This window comes from Chaetodon auriga, chromosome 13 (genome assembly GCF_051107435.1).
Source record: "Chaetodon auriga isolate fChaAug3 chromosome 13, fChaAug3.hap1, whole genome shotgun sequence".
Lineage (NCBI taxonomy): Eukaryota > Metazoa > Chordata > Actinopteri > Chaetodontiformes > Chaetodontidae > Chaetodon > Chaetodon auriga.
The window spans coordinates 11,342,654-11,367,008 of NC_135086.1; the positions used below are offsets into that span (position 1 = coordinate 11,342,654).

The window sequence follows — 24,355 nt, forward strand, 5'->3', positions numbered from 1 at the left end:
ATTCCTCGCTCCTTCCCTTTGCTGTATTCACTCAACCTGGAGCCACTGTTATCCTGGGCTTTGATGAGTCACACAGCATGAGTACGCTTTATCTGGCAAAGGAAAATGAATACCTTCTTTACAGCTTTCAATAGATAGAGAGGCTATACACATCATTTTAGACAGATGGGACTCCTGCATGGTAATTTCCTCGACCCTTTGTGATGAATCACTAATGTAAGAGTCCTTCAGATAAACACAAGGCTGTGCTGGAAAAGCTTGACATCGGACGGAGTGCTCAGTGATGTGGCACCGTCTGCTTCTCAGGGACATGCAGCAGGGCAGAGCGGGCTTCTCGTGTGCCACTGGAGCCTTGATTCATTCTGCCACATACAGTAAATACTATGGGCGTGGATCCTCAAGATGCATTTTTAGCAGACGAGGACAACAACAAGTTGGCCAGCTGACTGTTGCTATGCAACAAAAGGAAACTTGGAAATTGACTCCTTGCTTCAAAATATCCTTCAAAACAAAGCGTTTGTTCAACAAATGCAGTTTTTATGATGGAACAAAATGCATGTTATTGGTCTGCACTGTGAATGAGTGCAGCGAGGCTCCTCTGCATCACAGTAATGTTCTTTAATGTTAAAACTGTGCATGTTTTAGTGGAGGACTGTGTTGTTGTAGCAACCATCTGTTGGTTTCCAAGAGTCCACGTTGTCAGCTGTTTTGCATGCTGTCATGCCTGATTATTTGTTGTGTACAATACATCCCATGATACAGCACATTTTCTGTCCTCCCTCATAGTCTGAAGAGACACAGTTAAAGCAAGTTAAGTGCTTTTTTGCCATCTCTCTACATAAAGAATAATAGGGGTGCCACTGATGATTATTTTCATTATCAGTTAATCTGGAGATGAGCTTCTCGGTTAATCGACTGAAAACTGTCAAAAATGTCCATCATGACTCACATCAAATGCCCCGCTTTGTCCAGCCAACAGTTCCTCCTCTGATGATGCATCTTTTTTTGTCCCTTGTTGTTGCAGGTGACCCTCAGTGAGAGACAGATGTGTGACACTGTGGAGAACCATTTGCCTCTCCCAGTGGAGATCTGAGTTCTGGGACACTGAGGTAAGGACAGACGGGTCAGCAGCACGCCTCTCAAACTACCTCATATTTTGTATTATATTGATCCTCAATGGTCACCTCAGTTATGTGTTATCCTTATTGTTCATCCTGACTAGATTCTGTCCTTCATTTCTTTATTTAACCAACACTGAAGTTCAGCAAGTGTCTTTAATGTTGCAGCGACAGATGTTTTTATCAAGTTAAGCACGTCTTTTTTCCCCCTCGTGGTTTTACATTTTCACTTTTATGTGTCCTCTTCGAGCTCTCACTGTAAGCGTTGCGGTGTAACTGACATGAAGTATAAACAAATTATCACACCTTACATTGTCAGATTTTGATTGGTTGAGTGTATCAGCTCATCCTTTATCTGCCACACAGAGCAGCCCCCTGTTTTATAAACGTCATGATGATCTGAGATTTTACAAAAACGGACATTTCTCATTGGTGAATATTTGCCATCGCCTGAAAGTCACTTGACTACAGTTCCCATGGTAACTGATGAGCCTGCCCCGCCGATGGAGAATTGCACTTCAGTGAATCTTTGACAGTTTGACAAGCCAGAGTAAATGAATGAGTCAGCCTTTCATGAAGAGCTGAACAAGCCTGCTAAATGGAGCCTTTGAATTCACACACTCAGACTTAAGGAGCGCGCTCGCACAGAAAGACTTGACTCGTTGAGATTGTCATCTGCTCCGAGCAGCGAACATGATTTCTGTCTCCGTCAGCCCCACAGCAAATCGGATATCTTGCTCCTCTAAGCCTGTTTTGTAACATTTTCAAGCTTATCGGCACCATTCAGAGAGCCACGCATCGTTTTATGTTGGATTTATTGCAGGCGGTAACCTCTAAATACTGGTGTGACATGCTGAAGTCCCTTCAAAGTGTTACGGGGTATAGTAGGTGGTCCAAGTTAGAATTGTGCCTCGAATGAAGTGGGTGTGTTGCATTTACAGCCAGTCTTGATTTCAGCCAAAGATGAGAATGAGAGACCAAGCCTGTTAATGTGGGAAAATATAGATTTGTACAGAAGCTGTTGAATAAGTTAAGAGTCTACACTACATTAATGCTTAAATATGTCTCTTATAACTTTAAAAACTCAAATCAAATAGTTATTATAGAGGTTGAGATACAAGCAGTCTTTACATTTAACTACATTGTGTGTGGAGCTTTAAGCTGTTCAGTACTTGTGTAATTGTACTTTTCAGGCTTTGAATACAGTTTTATTTGTTTTCTTTTGCTAGAAAACATAATAAAGTTTACATTTCTTGTCACGGAATACAAAAACTGTGCAAAAGATCGAGAATGAGAAATGTAAATCCCTAGAGGCATTAGAGCTTGTGCAAATTTTCTGGTCTGTAATGATTTGGGTGAACCAAATGAGATTAAACAAGGGTGTGTCAACATTATGGCTTACTGTGGGAGTGTGCATTAAGACTGTGCACATACACACAGTTTTACACTGTTTGGGACTTACAGAAAGGCACAGCGTGTGAACATCTTAAAAGCAGGGGTTGCTAAATCTGACAAATTCTGTGCATGCATATTCCCAATTTTGTGCCTACGCAGCTTTTTACTTTTGAATGTAAACACGTCTTAACTCTTTAACTTTCTGAACGGTCTGCGTAATCCCTGTGGCCTTAGTTTATTCAGTTTTGTTAAATTGCGCATGTCAGAAAGTTAACCAAGGACACTGACCCAGATACAGCTGCGATGAGTTTATTTGCAACACGCTTCTGTCACATATTGCATGCTGAGGGAGCACATTTTTGTGCCAAGCGGAGGAATGCAGGGCAAAGAGAAGAGTGAATGGGTCAGATCTTAGATTGTGATATGAATGTGATCATCGCTTATAATTACAGCAGGAAAGCATACGAGCTCTGGTGAAATAGCTCATTGTAAAACAGTGTCTACTTTTTGTCTAGACTGTGGCATCTGTGGAGTAACCAACGTCAACAGTACGAATAACATGACGTCACCTGTATCACTAATATATTCTTATATAACAATGGCCACGGCATACTGGTATATCAGTATGTGAGCTGCATTATAGTCTGTTAAAGGAATGACATTGAACATCACCCCCACGTCCACAGTGGTAATACTAAGGTAAATACTAATCTCCTTGAGACAGATAACAGAATCAATGTGTTGGCTGCACAAGAACCTTCCTGTCAGCCAGCAGAGGCTGTCGCCTGAAATGTTAAATGGGATCTTCCCACTTTCAAATGCAAATATATTGACTTAGTCCTAATCTCTAATCCCATCAACTCAAAACCACAACATGTTTAGGAGCCTCACAGTTCTTTTTTTTTCTAAAGGCAAAGGCTCCAGGGCTGTCACAGCTGAACGCAGGCGACAAAAGTAAGACACCAAACTGTGGAAAAACTCACTTTTACAGGATCTTTACAGCGGCCTTGAAGTGTCAAGGTCATTCACAGTGACACAAATTTCAAGCATCCGCTGAATCTTGTGATTCAGGGGACGCTTGAAATTAGATTAAGACACGGAACATGTGACATGACTCGGACAGAAAAGTTTATGGACGAGGTAATGTATTAAAGTTTAGTCTGATTTGCCAGAAATGTGATTTATTATACCTTTAAAGGCCAACAATGCCAACTCAATCATGACAGCACTTTGTCCATTAATGTGTTATTTAAATGCTCTCCGTTTACTATACAGTGCATTCACTCTACCAGCCTACGCTCACACACTTCCTGAGACACACGCGTCCTTCATAGCAAGCCTTTTTATGGGATAATTAATATTTTCAACAGTATGAAGTCTGAAGGAGAAATGACTTTTTATTTTGAGCTCTTTGCTGAAGTTAATTTTAGCAGCTGGATTCGGAGAACAAGACAAGGGATAGCAGTGTGCCTGTAGCCTGAGATCACAATATGTTTGAAGAAACTAGGGACTGTCTTTTGTCATCTCATATCTCGTTTCTCTTGATGTGTTGTGAATAAACGGAGATTCAGATCTCTAGCTTTCTGCCATTGCACAGTATAGACATTTTTGAGCTGTAGTTTTTCAGCTTGAGGAGGGTTTTTATTGGGTTTTTGCAAGGCATCCTTTCTAACGTCATTGTCGGTTAGATCATCGCACCCATCTAATTGCCCTGTGAGGTTTTGTGTCTGTTTCTCACGATTTCGTAAGAACGTACTAAAAAAGAAAAAGATGTGAGCTCGGGCCTCATAAGATTTGAATTGTCAAGAGAAAGCCCATTTGACCGCCCGCTGCGGTCCATGTTGATGTCATCCCTTATCCGTGGTGACAGGTGAGGTCACTGAAGAGGCTCTTTATGTAACAGCATGGCCAGCATCATAGCCTCCACGCTCAGAGGCGGTAAAGGGCCATGCTGGTGTTTTTACTATTGTATCCCAACACATGTGCAGTGGACAGTACTGTTGACCACTTGGAGATATTGATGTGATGTCAGCCCTTTAAGTGATATTCAACACAGACGACAAGAACTCACAGACACAGTAGCAACACAATACCAGTGAAATCACTAAAGAAACATCTCATCTCCAAACCCTGGATCGCTCCTCAAATACGACTGACCTGGTCGAGGGCCAGAGGGCAAACATCAAAAATTTGGTTCTTAAAGTTGAAATTTATGGTTAAACTGGAGCATGAATTTGGCAACATGAACACTGAACAAGCTTTCCAGATGGTTAAAAAAAAAGCAAGCAATAGCAATAATAGTAATAAAGAAAAGAGCTGATGAGCAGATGTCAGGATTGGATCTGAAGTGAAACTAAGTGGATCTCTAGTTTTTTTAGATGACTAATCCCTGCTTATTTTCAAAATGGCTGCCTATTTAGAAGGGACAATACAATATTAAGTCTTTTTATCTCTTATTCTTTGGAACATGGCTGCCAGTAAAATTATGTACATGTGCTTTGAAATTGATAAATGGGCTCAAACACAGAAAGACACTGTGTTGCCTTTCATCATGCCATTGCAAGCACATATTGTTTGAATATGGACTCACTCTGCCCCCGCTCATACCTCCTCCTCTGTCACAATCTCCTCTCCTTTTCTGTCACTGTCTCCCCATATCTCCCCTCTCCGTCCGTCCCCTCTGTTTGTCTGTCCACCAGGCAGCCAAGGGGGGGTCTCTGACGAAGATGCTGGGTTCGGAGCGCGGTGTTGTCGAAGAATGGCTCTCAGAATTCAAGGTAAAGGCCCCGCTGTCCTCTGTTCTCCGTCATGACTCATGTCAGTGAAATGTTCTCCTGGAGGTCATCTTTGGAGGCATTTTTTTTCCAGAGAGAACCACACACCGTGGGAGTAACAGCTGTGATGAAAGAGAGTGCGGAGCGTGCGAGTTGGTGCATGTCACCTCTCCAACAGTTCAGTCCTTTTTAAATTCTTATTAAAAGCAGTCAATGCAAGAGAGAACTTTGGCCATGTAAGGACAGTTGTGACGCACGGTCAGCTCTGCTTACATCAGTGTAAGCTGGTTGTACTTTGTCCAGTTCAAGCTACACACAGCTACATATACTTTTAATTCCATCTGTGAGACGTTGCAACCAACAGTATCATCACATGCTTTCACTGAAACAGAAAACGTCAGCAGAACAGCTCCAAGCAATATCAAAAATCTGCCTGCATGAAGACGTTGAGATCGAAACATCAGCATAAACATGTGAACGTACAGGTCAGACTGATGAGCGCTTACCTGGGTCTGTTGAGTCTGACATGTCCTGAAATTACCACTTCATGTATTTAAAACGATCTGTATGACATCTAGGGTGTGCAAAGGGAAGACAAGCCAGAAATAAGGAATTGGCGTGTAGTGCATTAAGAGGGAGGGAAGAGGGAAGCACGAAATTGTGAAAGAGAGAAAAGAGGGAGTGTGATGAATGGTGAGGGGAAATAGATTGTCATGAGTCATTGTGTGTGTGTGTGTGGTGCGGATCAGGCACATTGTGTTCTGTCCTGAAAATGACCATACTTAGGCCGCGCTGTGAGGAAATCTCTGCCTTCTGTCATCTGCTCAGAAACACACAGTCTTGACCATTTAAAGAATTTCACCACAGGATATTCAGAGCCTGTCAGACGTCATCACTCTGAGATGTTTGGAGTTATTTAGTGATTCCTTTTCATGAGTGTATCCATTTTTCACTTAACCTGCATCATTGACTCGCCCAGTCAGTTCCCCACATGTCCCAGAAGCCTTTTATCACAAGCTAAGATATTAGGCCTTTTTCATACAGACGTTTGGAGATGTCAGAGCTGGAAGAGCATAGGTGTATGTGATATCATCAATGGTGGCTGAATTCCATTTAGCTGGGTCCTGGTAGTGTGCATGCTAGCTGTCTACACATGGCTTACTGGGACACTTGGATGAAACAGAGCCATCGTTAATGTAGGTAGTAACACTTGTGATTTGATGCGTAAAGGTGTGAATTTGTGCCGTTCAGGTGTGGCTCCTACATCGAGGTGGAGAGAGTGATGGTAATAACACAGTATGGCGTTTCCAGTAGACTTCCAATAGACCAAAAAGATGGTGTATTTGAGACGCCGCCAGGGGAAAAAGTCTGCCTCTTGTTTAATGGATTTATTTCTGAATGGTGGTTGAACATTGATCGCACACCCATACAGTTTTTAGGTTCAAGTTGGGCAGAGCTTTGATGGGAAATCACATGATGTCACCTAACTATTATGGACCAATAAGATGTGTCTGAAACCGCTTCCTATTTACAAAATAGTGTTGCACTATATTTACTGACCGACCGCAACAGAACAAGAAGCGTCGTGCCCACAGCATGTACACTTCTTTTTGCTGACAGTCTCAGGAAGCAATGAGATGAAGGACAAAAATAATCTTATTTTTGTCTTCTGTTTTGACTCACAAGTTCAGAGGACAATGCACGAACAGGTTGCAGTGGCAAACAGAAAAGTTTTAAGCCCTTATTTAAAGTAATTGAGGGTTGGAACAACAAAAGCATGAAAATGATGCGAGATGTCAGTCAGTGGCAGTTTGTGCAGGCAGTCTAATCACACTATATAAGTAAAAACACCTGTTTGCCTGTAGGGGCTTTAAATTGTAGGGAGCCATCTCTGAAACCTTGTGGTTGATATTTTCTCTCTTGCTGGAAATTTCCTGCATTTAAACTCTGAGTTGGAAATATCTGGTCATGACATGACATGACATCGCTGACTGTTTCCATGCTTGTAATAATGTTGACTATTTAGAGGGATGCAAGGGAAAATGATGCATGGGCCTTATGTGTCGTGCCTCTAAACCTTTCTTTCTTTCTCCTTGCTCCAGTCCTTGCCAGAAACCCACATCCCCAGTTACGCCGGCAGCCTTCATCTAAAGAAGTCCCTGGTGCCAGCACTGTACAGAGTCATCCAGGACCCCAACAATGAGGTGATACACAGAGGGCACACACACACACAAACACGTACAGAGAGTCCCAAGTATGGCTGTTTTTAGCTCAGGGAAATGTGTTGCCTATGGCTGACATGCTGTAGTGAGCAAGAAACTGACACACAACTGTATCTGCGGGCTACACATGCACACTGAAACACAAGCGCACTGTACTCAGGGAGGGTGTGATGGACGGCCACAGTGGCAGTGCCAGCCACACTACCTGTGAGATGGCACACAGTGTTCCTCACACATACACGCACACAGCAGTCTCACAGACGGGAACATCTGCTGCCCACACTGGAAAAGCTACGTGCATAGTCAAAGATGCAAACACAGATCCTGTATATACACACAGAGTTAGCTTATTATTAGATGTGCTGCAGCACACAAGCACCTCTCTGTGTTAATGCACAGGTGTCTCCTGTCCCTGTAAGGCTATAGCAGTATGTTCTCTTTAAAGGACCTAACGACACAATTTCTGAAAAAGGCCGGAGGCACTCAGTGAGACGGGACTTTAATTTCACTCTAATGATGCTGTCTGTGCCTCCAATTCGGTCATGGTCGAACTTAGGTGTCAAGCAACCAGGGATCTAAATTCCATTAGAATTGTCAGTCTGTCTGCACAATCCCATTAGTGATCATATAAGCGATGTGAGGAGAGGCTGTATTTAATTTGTAGTTTTCCATTTTCTTTTAAAAGTGTTATTTGAAATATTACTGTTTTATATATTGTCCAAACATTTGGTAATTTTGTACTGTGGCAGAATTGTCTCTTGAACGCTTTGAATTGATGGAGAGAAAGAGAGAGGCTGCAAAGTGTGTTTGACTATTGCATGTTTGTGGGGGGTTGCTGGTGACACGGAGGGCCAAATGCCTTGCCAAGTTCATTAATGAGTAGCTGCTTATTTCATGGTCAGCCACAGTCCAACACCCACACACACACACACACTCACACACACAAACACACGCTTACACAGCAGTGCTGTGTGGGCACTCAATTCACTGACCCCTGGACAGTATAAACACATTGGCTTAGCTGGCTCCCTGGAGACGACATCTGACCAGACTTCCATTGTAGTGATTTATCCCCTCTGCTCTTACACACCTCCCACTATTGACCAGCAGAAGAACTCTCCCTCCATCTGTCCGTCCCTCTGTGTTATAGTCAGGCTGACATTCATTCATGTTTTGAAGTAAGAGCCGTGAAGCAAAGATACTGACTCGGTGTGTTTCTGATGGCTGTTCAGAAAGGTTGCTGCTGAGTTTAGTTTCCTGTACCAGTACGTTCATGTTGATTTGGTGAATTTGAACATGAAGAACGTTTAAACGCGAGGCAAAGCGCAAGTTTCAGGCCTGTATCAGGCATAAAGGACGAAGGCTGCATCCCCAATTTTCTTTTGACGGTTGCAGGAAACCTCCAAGAGACCATCAGCAGACTAGCTCAGTAGTTATTAGTTCAACCCATCAGCCATATTGCATTTCCACTAGTGTCTCAGACCTGCACTCATGTCCATTTACTTATGCCTCCCCCTCCAATCCAGCTGCTGGAGCCTGTGTGCCACCAACTGTTCGAGCTGTACCGGAGCTCTGAAGACCGCCTGCGCCGCTTCACCCTGCAGTTCCTGCCTGAGCTGGTGTGGGTATACCTGCGCATCACAGCCAGCAGAGATCGTCAGAGCAACGGATGCATCGAGGCCCTTCTCCTGGGCATCTATAACCTGGTGGGTGTCAGCCCTCGCGGGTGTAATTGGGTATGAGATGGCAAAGGCAAGACCTTATATTTGATATATATGCATATGTCATTTTGCATCCCCGATTCAAAGTATCCATTTGGTCACTAAGAGGGATGTAAAATAGTTACTGCAAAGTGGCTGCAGAAGAGGAGCAGTGACACAAAGCAGAGCAAAGGATAAATATCAGTCCAACCATCCTGATGGGTCTTACTTCTTAACATGGATCGTGTGTGCGGACGTGTGCTTCAGTGATTAGAGAAACGGTGCGAACATCATCTAGATGAAGTGCACTTTAGAGAAACTCTGAATCCCCACTACAGCTTGAGGGATGTTGCCCCGTAACTGACCCTGACAGAGAATCACACCATTGTTCTCACCAGCACAGTGTGCAAATTCCTGCAGTTGAACTTAACTCTTCAAACACATGCTGTCATAACTGGCTAACCAGGACGGTGTGGCAGTCATATCGCCACAACACTGTCCACTGACAAAGAAGGCCTTGTTTTGTCCTCCGCTCTCTCCAGAACTCATTCCACTTATATGTTACTCGTTAGAAAGGCTTTACTTTCCTTAAGAACATACAAACAACCGCGTAGATGGCTGTGAATGGCTCCGTGCCTGCAAACTTTTAACGTTGACATGCAAATCACTGGTTATGTCTTAGAGCCAACGCAGGTGGCACATTCATGAGGCTGTAAGTCTGTTGACATTAAGGACAATCTCCAGAGAAAATCCTGGTTAATGGATAGACCCAGGATAGATTGCATCTCCAGGAAACACCCTTGGGGAAATGGGCTAAAAGCTAGAGACATCAATAGAAAGAGCTCTATGTCAGGCAGCATGGCTGAAGGTATATCCATGCATAATTTATTCCTCTGTGTCTATACGACTGCGCGCACACACACGCACACACACACACTACATGCTCATAGACCTCTTGCCTGTGGTCCCCGATGACTGAGCTCTGATAAACAGCTTTGCTCTCAGCAGTCCCATCAGATATTCAGAGATATACTGTGAGCCAGTGAAGGGCAGGACAAGGCCTGAACCAGCAGTACACTCAGGGAGAATGGGAGATAAAAGGGATGATGATACTTTTTCATACCACATTCCAAAATGTAGATTATGGATGCTTGGACGGGTGGATGGATAAGCTGGTGTTTTTTGTTTTCTTTGCATTGGTTTAGTCGCAGTGGCCCCACACAGCCAGAAAATCAAAATCTGAGCGCTTTGATCAGCACATGTGAGGAAAAAACATTTATCTATTAATTGATTTATCAAAAATAATAATAGTTCCACATCTGGCATCCGTTACACAGGTAAAACTGAGGAACATCATACACTCAAAACCCAGTTATTTCTGTGTCTTACGATCAGGTAACAGCGCCTGTAATGCTCACTTGTAGTAAAAACCAGTTGCTTTGATAACTCTTACACTCTGCTTGAATCCTCCTCTGGTCACATAATTGGTTTGCAGAATAAAGGAAGAGTAACAAGTGCTCTCCAACAAATGAAAAAATGCCCAGCTCTCCGTCTCTGTGATCGTACTTTGTTGTCATTTCGACTTGCGATTGTGGCTGGTGCAGATAATCAGGCATTACTTTTAGAAATGGCATCATTTTCAGGGACGCGTTAATCTTTGTGTTATGTGATGTGAAATTGGAATTGAGTGGCGATGGTCCTGGCAGTGACATCTAATCTGTCAGAGTCAATAGCGTGTAGCAGCCGAATGGTCTTACAGCGGCTCAGCGGCGTGAGCGACAGTGGATTGTGCAGCAGTTGTTAATCGCACGCTGCTAAATGCTTTCCACAGAACTGGGTTGAGTTACGGAGGTAGAAATCTGAATTCATTTAATGACCCAGATTTTCTGTTTCTTCCTCTCTCTGTTTGGTTTTACAGGAGATCGTGGACAAAGATGGCAACAGCAGGCTCCTGTCCTTCACCATCCCATCTCTGTCCAAACCATCGATATATCACGAGGTGGGGCTCCTGTCCGTCCTATCAGTCAGTGTTTTGAAGGGGTTTTCACCACACCTCTCTTCTCAGTCTACGCTACTGTTTACTTTCACTCCTCCCGCCCCCCTTTTATCTCTGTCGCTGCTTCCTTCTCCTTCTCTTTGTCTTTGCCTCCCTCTCATTGTCTGTTGGAGCATTAGAGAGACTTAACTATGTTTAAGTGGCTGTTTGGAAGACGCCACCTCCCCACTGTCTGTTTCCATTAACCGCACCTGCAGGGCTTATCCATCGATGCCAAAGCTTCACTATGAATGTCTTCAAGGAAAGATTGTCAGATTTATTGCACGCCTCTCTATGACTGCCAGCTTTTGATACCGCCTTGGAGTGTTTTTAGCATACGAACACCTTAACTCCCTCTCTGCCGGAGCCACTTTTCGTATTCTGTGTTTTCCTCATGTCCAAACTCTGATGATATTTGGATATTTGTATAGGAGCAACTACCCAACCCAAACTTTTCTGTTTGTGTTTATTTTTTGGATTTCAAAAATGAGGCGACTCTTTTCTGTTCCTTCCTCTCTTACTCTGTTTTAGTCTCTCTCTCTCTCTCTCTGTGTGTCGCAGTTTGTGCAACCCCCCAACTTCTGACCTGACTGCTAAAACAGAGCACAGTATTGACTATTGTGTGAGCTGGAATTCATTAGAAAGGTGTTTAACAGGACATGCTGACCTCGGACCATTTACTGAGGGCAGAAAGAAGCCATTAGCCCCTTTTTTAGGCTTTTTTTCTGCTACCCAAAGCATAGCAATGTGAGCACAGTATATTGTCATAGACTATGACAGCCCTGAGTGGGTGCTGGTGTGTGTGTGTGTGTTGTTGAGAGTGTGTGGCGTGTGCTGAGGGCGATTTATCGCTGTAATTACAAGCTTGAGAGGCTCTTTCCTCCATGCTGAGAGAATGAAGAAAGCATGGAGGTGTGGTGGGGGGTTCGTGTATGTGTGTGTATGTGAGAATCACAACAAGCTTCGTAGGCTGTAGTACGGCTCTGCGCATCACGCGGCCTTATCCCCGGGGCCTCCAGCATTAGCATAAACTCCAGCCTCTCTTTTTGAATTAATCCATCCTCCCCTCCGTCTCGGCTCCGAATCGCCTAAGATACTTAGGACAGAATATCAATTCAATTTAACGGTGACTTTTGCTCTGCACGCCATCAGAGTGAGGTGGCCTTGTCATTTATTCTCACTTGGACATAAATTTAGATTCCACTCGGTCATTGCTTCACTTTTTGAATCATCACCTTTGCCACTTCATCTTACTGTTACACTCATGAAAGAAAACGAATATCGAAGCTAAATTTGCTTTGAATTTGAAGTACAGAATACTCGACATACCTGTTGCCTGTAATTATATAATACAAGCACAAATCAAAAAAGAAATCGGCATGTTTTTTGATGGAAAAGCAAAGCAAATAGAAGAGCAAATGAAATGAGATCCTGCACCAGATGAGGATCTGCCCCAGGATATGGGCAGACATCACTGAGTTCAACCCCAGACAGTGACATGACTGACGAATACATTTATTTGTAGCTGAGGAGGGCGGTAGGTGAGATGTCTGCAGGTTTTTCCCCTGGGAAGTTGTTTAGCCTCATCTCATGATGAGTTTCGTTAGTAGATGACAGCCTGAAGAGTGTCCGACTCATTAAAGGTAAGTGATTTGATGTGTGGACTAACACCTTGACTTGAGTTGACTGAGAGTTTGGCAGAGGTCCAGTCGTATTATTATTCCACCTTAATAAGATGTGGACGCTAATCAAAGCAGTTTTCCATCTGAGCACAGCAAATCTTCCGGTTTGTCAGTCAACAGGTTGAAGGACACTGCAGCTTGTTCGCAGCATCATCACTAAAAACATGTTGTTTGTAACCTGCGTTTTTCCGTCTGTGTGCCTGTAGCCTTCTAGCTTGGGATCCATGGCATTGACAGAGGGGGCTCTCTGTCAACATGACCTGATCAGAGTGGTGTACAGCGGCCTCCACCCTCAGAGAGAGACCTTCACAGCTCAGAACAGGTACCACTGTGACTCCACCAGCTGTTAACGGAGAGGGAATCATTTGAGGCGCAGTGCAAAGATTAAATGGTCGCAGTTTAGAGACATTTTGCTGAGTCCAGCATCCAGACTCCGACAGGATGAGTTACCAGAGGAGCGAATCCTTTTGTTGCTTTTTGAATGCAGAGAAACGGCAGTGCAGTTCAGCTTCACTAAACACAGGTAGCATCGCCACACTGAATCCAACTTTGGCCCTTTAGATGTCAGTCTCTCCCATTTATTTATTTTTTACAGCAAAATACCATCCCACATCTCATCCTTCCCCGTAAGATGAAAAAGACCTTTTAAGATGATCAGAGCGTAACCTCTCGACTCTCATTCAGCCTCTTCTGGCCAGACTCAGCAGGCCTGAAAGCTTTTTTGGCTCTTACATTTTCTCTGCTGCTGCTGTGGATGAATGATAATCTTAGCATAGTAATGAAGCATGCTGGAGTCCTGCCAGAAAATGCTCTGCCGCTGCACCAAAATGAGCAGACTTGCAATTTGTACATGCGTTTATTTGCAGTGAGAAACGCGCAGAGACAGGCACCCATCTGAACTATCAGAGCTGATAATGTAAGGGCAGCGCAGATAAGAGCGGGCTTGCTGTGTGTTGTCCAGAACAGTGTGGCTCTCGGCTATGATGATCACAAAGCATCGTAAATATACTGAATGGTTCCAGCAGGGCCAGGCCTCGTAGCTTATCTGTGGCCTGAGATAGCGTTTATGAGAAAAAAAGCCCAAAGCTCTTGAGAGGTGCCGGCTCACTCCAACTGATGATATACAGCCGGGCCATTTACCTCCCCCTGCGCACAGTCAATTATGGCTCTTACACCCGAGGTCCTCCTCTTGGTTGTCCTCCATCAACACACACACACTCACCAAAAACACACATGCACCAAATAGGGATGCACAATATTGACGTATATGAAAAGTGATGATTTCAAGTGGATAATTTGGTTTTGCTCTCATTTCAAACCTAAACAGAGAAGGGTGTTATGTGTAGTATTACTGACACACACATATTGTGTGATGTCACTCCAGCATAAGCTCAATACACAAACGTATGACTGTGTGAACGTATCTGAACGACCCCTGTGCACGTTAATCTACATGCCGCTTGGACAAGCATAATTCCGTCTTTAGGCCTGCAGAGCTGCCCAGTTGCATATTTCTAATAAGTCATTGCTAATTATTTTACCAGTGAACCATCTAAACTGCAGTCTCATGCCATCTGCACTTGGCCTGACATGGTGTGTGTCGAGAGTTTAAGGATGATTACTGCAGTAAATTAGGCTCTGCATCTACATACAATACAGTAGCTTACAAAGCTGCTTAGGCAAGCAGTTTGCACAGCAAACTATTTTGCAGGTCAGAGTGAATACATTGCTTGAGCAATTTTACCGAATTTTCGACAGTGGAAGTGTCGCAGAAAAATGGACAGCATGTTAAACTATAATGGACAAGCTGACATCAGATTCAAACTGATATTTAATCCTGACTGTTTTGTGGTTGCAGGTTCGAGGTGCTGTGTTTCCTCATGCTCTGCTACAACTCTGCTGTGGTCTACATGCCCCTGTCGTCCTATCAGTCAGTCTGCAGAATGAGCTCACGGTGAGGAAAGCACATGTGTAAAGCATATTTCACATCGGTTTTCTCCCACATTTTTGACTTTCTGGACCCAATTAGTGATCACCCTCTCTTCTTCTACCTCCAATGCTTGCACTCCTGAATCTTGCATTAAATTACCTCCTCTGCCCTGTAGCCATGCACTGACCTCGATACTGACTGTCCTCATTGCAGAGGGATTTGATAAGTGTGATTTCATTAGAGCTCAGTTGTCTATACCTGTCTGAGTCTGTCTGTCTCTGAAACATGGAGATGCCCTGGAGAAAGGATCAATGTGGAATTCATAATATGAGGCTCTGTAGAAGAGCCGCCGCCCAGTGTTTGTTCCTCCGCGGCATGCAGGCGATTCAGGATATGAAGACTTCCCTACTGTGAGTGAGCAGACAGACGACGCCTGAAGCAAACGCAGTCTAGAAAGACAGCAAACTGAGACTGTAAACATTTCCAAGAACAGTGCACACTGTTTGAGTTTAACCGCACTGTGTACGCCCCGAACACCCTGTCGTCTAACCTTGCCTGACCTTCGTGAGTGTGAAGTATTTGAAATTTTGCTCCTTTTGCTCACTGTCGGATGTGTTTCCTCTGTGTGTATTTTACCCAGGAAGTGTCTGATGTTCTCTTTCATTGTTATTCTCATCTGATGTGTGCAGCAGTTAAAGGGAGCTTGTGATGAAAACAGTGGAACATTTCTGAACTTGCGTCCTCTTTCTCCTCTGTAAACCACCTCTCTTTGTTGTTGCCTGACGCTGTATGACTTTAGTCACCTTACTCACGTGACTGTGTATGTGTGTGTTCCCTGCTCAGGTTGTGCGTATGTGGCTTCCCCCGGCAGCAGCAGAAGCTTTGGAGGGAACCGTGCAACCGCGTGCTGCTGGACCCTGAGTTCATGGTGCAGATGCTGACTGCCGTCTATCACGCCATGTACGTATCTTTGAAGCAGTTTGTGTACAATATTAAATCTGTTATCTCTGTTTTTATCTCTACGAACTCCTGACGGAAATGTCTGGGTTTTTTAAACTGTAATTGTTGTCCTTATGTACAAAAATAGTAAGACTGCACAGTACATACAAAAAAATATTAGAAAAAGGCTGTAGACCATATCTATATAAACTGCATCAAAAGTGACACATCATCAATTTCCAGTGTCTTTTCTGGACCTTTGTTATGCTGTTTGTTGTTGTCTGTTAGTTTTAAAATGCATTATATCCTGCCAAGAGCACATTTAATATAGATTTCACATGTGGGAAATGTGCAGTTGGCAATCGGGCTTTACAGTTGTGCTTAACAGCCTTCATCTCAAATTAGTAATATTTGAGATCAGTCAACATCTGGCTGTGTAGCTGCTTAAAAGTCCACTATGTTGACCACCTAAATGTGAACTGTGTCTCTCTACTATTTGGAGCTGAGCTGTGGGTGTTTTTAGAGCCATTTCAGCTGCAGAAAAACAGCTGCAAACGAAGCTATGAGAGGGGTCAGAGTTCACCAAAACAGTGAAATGTTGCTGAACAATGAGCTGAAGCTCTCCATAAAGCTCTGTGAAGCCAAGTGGAGCCTCAGGGTCAGGTGATAATTTAATTCCGTATGTTCGTCACTACAAGTGACCCCTTTCACATTGTCATTTGATTCACTGCTATCATAAAATAATCAATTATAGCCACTTTAAGTGGCTTTCATCCACACTATATCACATCACTGCACAGCACATCCAGTTATAGACATCAGGTAATTGGCAGGAACATAATCTCATGTGTGTTCCTAACCTTAACAGATATCATGTAGAGAGCTACATAACACAATGTTTCTCATTTCTGTTGATGTGCCTCTGTGGGACATCGCTAATGAGGACAGTCTCTTTTCCAGTTTTCTGTGATCTACTGCAGAAAATCTCCTAACAGCATATGCTAGCTCTCCACCAAGGACAGAAGCTCCCCACTGTACAGACTGATTACATCGGCAGTGCATTGTGGGAGCAGGTGATTTCATCCCCTACGAGGACAGTCGGTGTAAAGCTGATTACGTCCCTTCGATGATAGCTCGTCCTCCGAGATGGATCCCCTGATACGGCAGTGACTGGAAATCACCGCTGTTAAAGACGGTGTAGCGAGGGGAGAATGAGAATGCATTCTGCCTCAACGGCCCTCTGAGGTTGCGCAGCGGCAATCAGGAGATTGGGGCTGTCTGTGCCGCTGGAAAAAAAAAACCCAGCCTGTGTGTGTATGTGAATAATAGCCTTTTTAGTAATCCCTAGCATAGGTCACCTCAGTGCCAGCCTGAGCTCTCACATTCACCCTTGGCCCAGGCAGGCGCACGTGAAGGGCAGATAAACATGAATCTACAGCTCCACACATGCAGAGGGACATTGGCATCCTCATCGAGGACACTCTGGGATTTAGGTTAATATGTCCACTAATGCTACAGCACTGCAGGACCACATGAAGAGAGAGAGAGAGAGAGGGAGAGACATTCAGAGAAATCAGGATAAATATATACCCCTTTTTTTTTTGTTTTTAATCGGGTCTGAAATGTATTCTGGACCAATTTTCCAGCCTTCACGACATCAGAGGGTCCATTTTTACCTGCCCATTCATTCCAGTCTTTTCATCTTGAGTCTAAAGGGAAACCCACGTGTTCACCCCTGGCAGTTGTTGCATGTGCAGAACCGGATCAAAGAGAATATGTTTATTTATTGTGGCTGTTCCTTTAATCCCGCTCAAGTGTATACGGGGTTGTGGCATCACCTTATGCAAAGACATCCCTCATCTTTAGCAAAGAGCCGGGTCATAAACCCAAAAATGTCCCTATTCCAGCACTTGCATTCATCCTCGTTTCACCCGTTGACGTATTCAGCGCTCTTGCTCTCCAGGTGCTTTTGGAAGTTTTCCCCTAAATCACTACAGCGCCAGAGGTCACCCAGCCTGCACTTCTGTCTGATTCCTAATGAAGATTCACATTTTAGCCTTTAAAACGTGATCTTACAATGTTGACTTGTCAGAGTGCTCCAGTGGTAGTTAAACAGTTGTATATTGTAACATCTTTAATCTGCTGTCAGCACTGAGGACAGTGCTTACATATTCATATCATATTCACCATTAAGTAGTTGCATGCATGTGTGTTAGTCATTATAAAGCGCTTATTTCTGCCTTATTCTGCATGACTGTATTCTACAACTATGAGGCCATTAACGAAGAGTTTTCCCTCAGTAACTTCCTATTTACTGCTTATTGATAGCAAGGAAGGAAGATGTACATGAATCTCATTAATCTATCCCTAACCCCCAAAATAAGGCATTAACAAGTGCTTTGTAATGACTAATAAAAGTCAATACGCTACTCATATGTATGCTAAATAGCAAAGTTAAAGATGAATATGTTGACTTTAAAGTGCTGCTGAAAATGTTTTAAATCAGGTTAGACAGAATAATGTGACATAGAGGTATAATAACTCTTGGCTATGTGTCTAACGTCTCTTTTTCTTACTAATAAGACTTCAGGAGGACGTGACTCAGACATCAAGGCATCTTGTCAGACACTCCCATTTACTCAAATAACCTCACAGCGTGACGTTAGTAAATGCCGATGTGCGTGCACGTGTGTTTTGTGCTGTGATGTGCAGATACAATGGAGAGTGGGAGATGGGACGGGAAGCTCTGGAGGACATTCTGTACAGAGCCCAGCTGGAGCTTTACTCCCAGCCTCTCCTGGTAAGACCAACAGCACTGTGTGCATGGAGTTAGGCACACACAGTTCAACTCAAGTCAAATAAAAACACTTGAAAAACAGTACTTGTGATCTGCCATGTTTTACACGAATCAGCACAGGCTCTCCACTATCTTTAAAATCAGTGATTATGGCCGATCCGAGCTCATAATCAGGCTTTAAATCTTGCAAAACCTTCCTGACTTTATCATTTAGCTGCTTATTGATCTGTCTGTGTGTCATCTCCAGCTGGGGAACGCCATGAAGAACTCGCTGCCAGACAGCGCTCCTGATGAGCCGCGGGGGCGCAAGGTGCTCCAGGTGGAGGTGACGCCCACCATTAGCCGCATCTCCATCTCAGCCATCACCACCGCCTCCATACGACGCCACCGCTGGAAGAGAGAGGGTAAGACTGCGGCTGCCTTGGAGACAGGAAAGCCTGCCATCATGGCTTCAGTACACGGCGAGTGAACCAGGCCTCAGTGCAGGACAGCTCTCAGTAGATGTGACAGCGCAGTAGATTCATTCCAATCCCTTCTTTTATCGTCCTCGTTATTAATCAAGCACCCGAGTGTAGGCTGGACAAGAAAGCTATGCAAGAAGAAGCACCAGTGTTCAGTTACGATTTAAGCTGTAAACTTACCAGCTGTTACTTTTTTTTCGATCTGTGAAAGGCCACAAGAGGGAACTGATGGGTGAGACTTTCCTGTGTGTTTTTATCAGTGAGACGGAAATCTGTGTAAACCAGTCACACCATTAGCATCATCCAAATGGTGTTTCACATCAGTTATTGTATGTAATATTGGTCGTATAGTCTCTGTGTCGCAGTGCTTGTGCCACTCGCTACTCCTTTCTCGTTTTTTTTTTTTTTGCTCGTCTTGTCTATTACGTGTGTGCTGTGCTTCGTATCACCTGCTAAACTGAAGGTTTACGGAAACTCACAACAAAATGGTGCCTGTAGACTCTGCCGACTCCACTCTACCCGGTAGATGGGTGATAACTGAGGCAGTTCTTTTTTAAATATCGTTGTGTTCCTGTTTTTCTGTAATCTACAAATGAGTTAACAGACAGCTGTGAGGCCTGCTGTGCCCATGATGGATGAGGCCCGACTCAGTTGAGGCTGCTCGCCACTAAAGAAACACGTTTCCCCGTCTGTGTTGTTGACTCCCAGATTGTTTTGACTACTCAACCGATGCAGAGTTGAGCCTCATCGTCAATCCTCCTAGCCTCCTCGCCCAGCACCACCACCACCACCAACACCACCACCACACTCCCTGGGACCCCGCAGCCAATGAGGAGAGAGGAGGGCGGCCTCAAAGCCACCACAGCAGCAGCAGCAGCAGCATCATTCCCCCCATCACATTTGAGGGTAGGGGACAGGGGCGGACACTCAGAGCAGAGAGGGTCTCAGGAGGAGGGGCCCCTTCGATCTGTATCCTCCCCACCCTCCTCCTCCTCTTCCTCCTCCTCCTGCCTCTCCTCAGCTCGAGAGGGTTAACTCTGCAGTTCCCATTGTGGCTGCCTCTTCACTTCCCCAGAGTATACTAACTCATCCAGTCTATAAGACCCTCGGCCAACAACCCCTCTGCTACCAGACCACTGCTATTTTTCCATCTCATTCAAGAGTGGAAGAGTCACCTATTCTGGGTTTGAAGGAAGTGTGGCTAGTGGCCATTTTGCATGGGCCGTGTCATCATGTCATATCCTCTCTTTTTCCTCATCATGCCTCTAACGTACTTCAGACTGCAGCCCTTGTCACTCACTGAGCATGTTCAGTGCCCGGCCTGTAGCTTGATCTTTTACTCTGGGCGTTCTCAGCTCTCCGTGTCTGACAATTGGTTTTATACAGTAGATTTATTTTTTCTGTTGTCTTAACAGGAAAAATACATCCGTTTTAACTACACTGGCACAGAGTACCCGACATCTTGTTTCTGCGCTACCCCTCGCGGTGTTTGACAGCACCACAAGTTTAGGGTCACTCGGGCCAGCAGCGCCCATCTGCTGCTGCCGCTATTCTGCAGGAAGAGGCCTTCCATTTTGTATTTCAGAGCAGCAGCTTTATTGTATGCTAATTTTGTGTTCTGCCATGTTACGTTTCTTTCCCTCAGCTCAGTGAGTGGGAATGAGCCCTTCATCATGCATGCGCACGCTACGGCAAACCTCTGCTACAACATGAAAGCCTGGAACACTTAACATTTCAAAATTCAAAATGACGAGGCCAAGTGAGCAGACTGAATATTGTCAAGCTAAACAAATCCAGTATTTTGATCAGCAAAGGACCTATCGTACGGCCCATTTTGTCTTGTTGAATGTGTGTCCGTTTCCATGTGTGGTTGCTACATGTTTTGAAATCTTGAAACATCGCTCCGATCTTTTGACATGACTGAAGATGAGCTCATTCCCTGGCTGGACAGTCAGTGTTTGTGCCATCCCGTCTTCTTCCCATGATCTTTCATGAAACTCAGTGCTGCTGCAGCAGAAGAACCCGTAAACATTCTGCAGAAAGAAACCTGAACACACGTCCTTTAGTTTGGAGCTGCATTGCAGCAGTATTTGAAATTACCGTACTGGTAGTTCTGCATGTTTAAGCCACTTCACTACAGTTTGCATTTACTTTGCAACACGACAGTTTTCCATGGTATACCACACATTTTGAGATTGATTTCCTTCCTTCAAGGCAGCCATTGATTTCCATTCATTTCACTTGACAGTGAAAATGAACATAACACAAAGCTTGCTTGAGCTATAGTAGCTACTCTCATAGTGAGTATTTTATAGCTTCATTTTTATCTTTTTTGTTTTAAAAACTCTCACTGTTGCTGTGTTTAACGATGCTTGGTTCTTGGATTTGGTCAAATCAGCTGCTGGACATGTTTTTATTACAGAAATGACACAAACCAACGTACACAGTTGATAGTGTTTTTAATGATGTAGTCTCAATGATAAAGGTATTTAACTTTTATGCATTAACAAACAGCTTGCCTTGAGTTTTCAGACACTCCTCTCCCTACATGTGGCCTATCCGTGCATCAAAAGCACCTGCTTTGTGTAACATCGCTCTCAGATCAAAGTATCTCTTCCTCCCTTTGTTCTATATTACAAAACTCACATTATCCTTTTCACAGAAACACACCTCATGTACTTATGCAATGATTTTCAGCAGTTGGCTCTAAAATCAGAGTGTCTTTGAATGCACCATCTAGGAAGAGTTTTTAAAATGGTCCCTGCTCCACAGCTGAAATAGCATACTGAAATGACTAGAAATCAATAGCAAGCGCATAAATGTGTTGCGCAAACAAACACGAGCAGATTGAAGTCAAAAGGCTAAAACATGCAAGAACACTGGTCCAATCCTTTAATTGCATCTGTGTTCATAAAGCTGTGATGAACTTTAAGCTCTTCATTTGGGATTGGGCTGGCTTGTGATGGCTTGCAGACCGGCCCATTGAGCCTCGTGGGCTGTCAGCTCCAACTGGCGTGCTATTGATCTGATGAGGTGTACGGACTCGCCTCAGCGCTCTCCACAGATTGGCAGGCTTGCCTCGGCCGGGTCGGCCATGTGACCCGCTGCGGGAGAAACGAGGGATGGGCAGGAGAGCATGTGTCTTCTCCTCATGTTATGTGCATGTCAGTCCAGACCTTTTCTTCTCGGTTCCTCCATTTCTTTTCTGGTGCTGCCTGTGGTTCCCTGTCGTCCAGTTTTGCTTGTCCCAATGATGCATGACAGAGACAGGCGGCCGGTCCTCTGTCTCTTCTCTTTAACAGGCTTTACCCTGCATACCGTATGTCAATAACATGCTTCTTCTAACCCGATTTATCATCTTTTTCCCTTTCAGCTTTCAAACAATGAGTTCATAGACGGATTAGTAACTGCTTCATTGTTCATATTTCTTCATGTCAATGTTGTGCCTGTTTGAATTCTTCCATTATCACTGGATAAAGTTGAATATAATTTGAATATGACGTATTATCGGGCAGGTTATTGAACTCAACTCGTTCCTTAACAACCAGCTCATCAGATTTTAGTCGATCTGAATTACATCAGACTATCAAAGCTCAAGGTCATTGTGCATCATACTGAATTGAACCTCTGTTTGGTGCATAATGAGTGAGCTAATGAAGCAGCATGGTCTGTTGAGTGTTAGTGCGGGCTTGTTTGAAGGCTGCTCATTTAGCCTGCTAATGTATTCTGCATTATTTAGAAACTCTCTAAAGATTTTTAATCTTATTATCTCAGATTAAGTTTTTCGCAGGCCTGTTCACATCACTGTTAACAAGAGGCTCTTCTCTGGATCATGGCGATATTTTTTCTAGATTCTGAATTTTGGTACTTCACAGTCTGATTTTGCTGAAATTTGTCAACAGAACCTCAGTCCTTGTCTGACCTCCCCCTTTTTCCTGTTTGTCTATCATGCTTTTTCTCTCTATGTTGGTGCATGTTCATGTTCAGACGCTGATGGTATGAGCGGTGGGGAAGATTCCTTCAACGTCAACGACCCCGACGAGGGTTTCTCCTCCGGGGCATCTAACAGCAGCCAGCCCAGCGGCACCAAGACGGGCGGCGGCATGGGGCCGAGGAGCGGCAGCCTGAACAGCAGCAGCAGCAGCATCAAGAAGGCCATCACAGCCCGGCTGTCTCGGGACAAGGAGAGAGAGCGAGAAAGGGAGAAGGAGAAGGAGCGAGAGAGGGAGGCGGTTTTGTTGGCGGATCACCAGGCACCTGTGAGGAAGCATCACCAGAGGCAGCAGTCGCCTCCAGCCAGCATCGACTTGGATGCCATCCAGCTGAGCCCCATAAAGAAGCACCTGAGCTTCCCTGCGGGGCCCACGCTGGTGCGGACTGGCAGCACCTCCTCCAGCAAGTCCTTTGACTGCATGAATTTCAACCTGAACGGAGGAGATGATGAGCGAGAGGAGGCGGCGGGGGGCTCTGACAAGGAAGGAGGGCTTCCAGCAGGCGGCTCCCACCGCCACTCCACCATTAGCCTGAAGGAGGAGCACCTCATCAGGCCAGAGGACGCCCAGGACCTCCTGTCTCCTGGAGCTCCTCTCACCAAGCAGTCCCGCTCCCCCAGCTTCAACATGCAGATCATATCACAGGTCTAATGTGCAGTGCAGGGCATGGTAGACACACATACACACACACACACACACACACAAAATCGCAAAATACCTGTTCATGACACACATCCTCGTGCAGTTTTTCTCTGCAACTCTTTACAGACCGACTATGACAACTTCTGTCTACCTATCTATGTTGTGTGTGCGTTTGTGTGTGTTTTCGTGTGGCTGACTCAAGATCTCAAGAGTTACGTGTCCACCCTTTTAACATCCATTAAACTTACAATCGTGACCTGCAGTCGCTGCTGGCGGGTTTAGCTTGTTTCTGAAAATGGAGAGAAAAGTGCGATGACTGCCCACTGCTGTAAACGAGTCCAGCATGTCAGCGCATCCTCCTGTCAGACCAGGCTGAGCATCCCACAGAGAAACTCCAGAGAAAACTCGTAAGGATGCCGCGCTAGCTGTAGGAGGATATGTGACATTTCAGATTTTTTGAGTTCCTGACTGAATCAGTCAAAAGAAAAAAAAAAAAAAAAAGAATCAGCAATAACACTTACCAGTCACTCATGTGGAGAAGAGTGGGGTCTCCCTTTCATTCCCGGGCTCACGTGCAATCATTTTTGCTGATTATCTTCCTCGTTAACTGCTGTTTTTAATTAGGCATAAATGGTTTTATGAATAAAATTTCTTTAAATGTTTTCTTT

General features: G+C 44.5%; 1 protein-coding gene across 2 annotated transcripts in view; it reads left to right on the top strand.

The window, feature by feature from the left end:
• LOC143329990 (hyccin 2) overlaps window positions 1-24,191 on the top strand; it is a 36,362-nt gene extending 12,171 nt beyond the window's left edge. Inside the window, exons 2-13 of one of the 2 annotated variants that reach the window (XM_076746110.1) lie at window positions 1,025-1,109; window positions 5,213-5,290; window positions 7,390-7,491; window positions 9,036-9,215; window positions 11,128-11,208; window positions 13,133-13,248; window positions 14,785-14,880; window positions 15,700-15,816; window positions 18,508-18,595; window positions 18,840-18,996; window positions 19,762-19,959; window positions 23,041-24,191. In XM_076746110.1, the coding sequence (XP_076602225.1) occupies window positions 5,240-5,290; window positions 7,390-7,491; window positions 9,036-9,215; window positions 11,128-11,208; window positions 13,133-13,248; window positions 14,785-14,880; window positions 15,700-15,816; window positions 18,508-18,595; window positions 18,840-18,996; window positions 19,762-19,959; window positions 23,041-23,696 (1,842 nt within the window). In that variant the 5' untranslated portion in view covers window positions 1,025-1,109; window positions 5,213-5,239 and the 3' untranslated portion in view covers window positions 23,697-24,191. The remainder of the gene's footprint in view (window positions 1-1,024; window positions 1,110-5,212; window positions 5,291-7,389; window positions 7,492-9,035; window positions 9,216-11,127; window positions 11,209-13,132; window positions 13,249-14,784; window positions 14,881-15,699; window positions 15,817-18,507; window positions 18,596-18,839; window positions 18,997-19,761; window positions 19,960-23,040) is intronic. The other variant, XM_076746113.1, reaches the window with a different exon arrangement.
• Window positions 24,192-24,355: the final 164 nt, after the last annotated feature.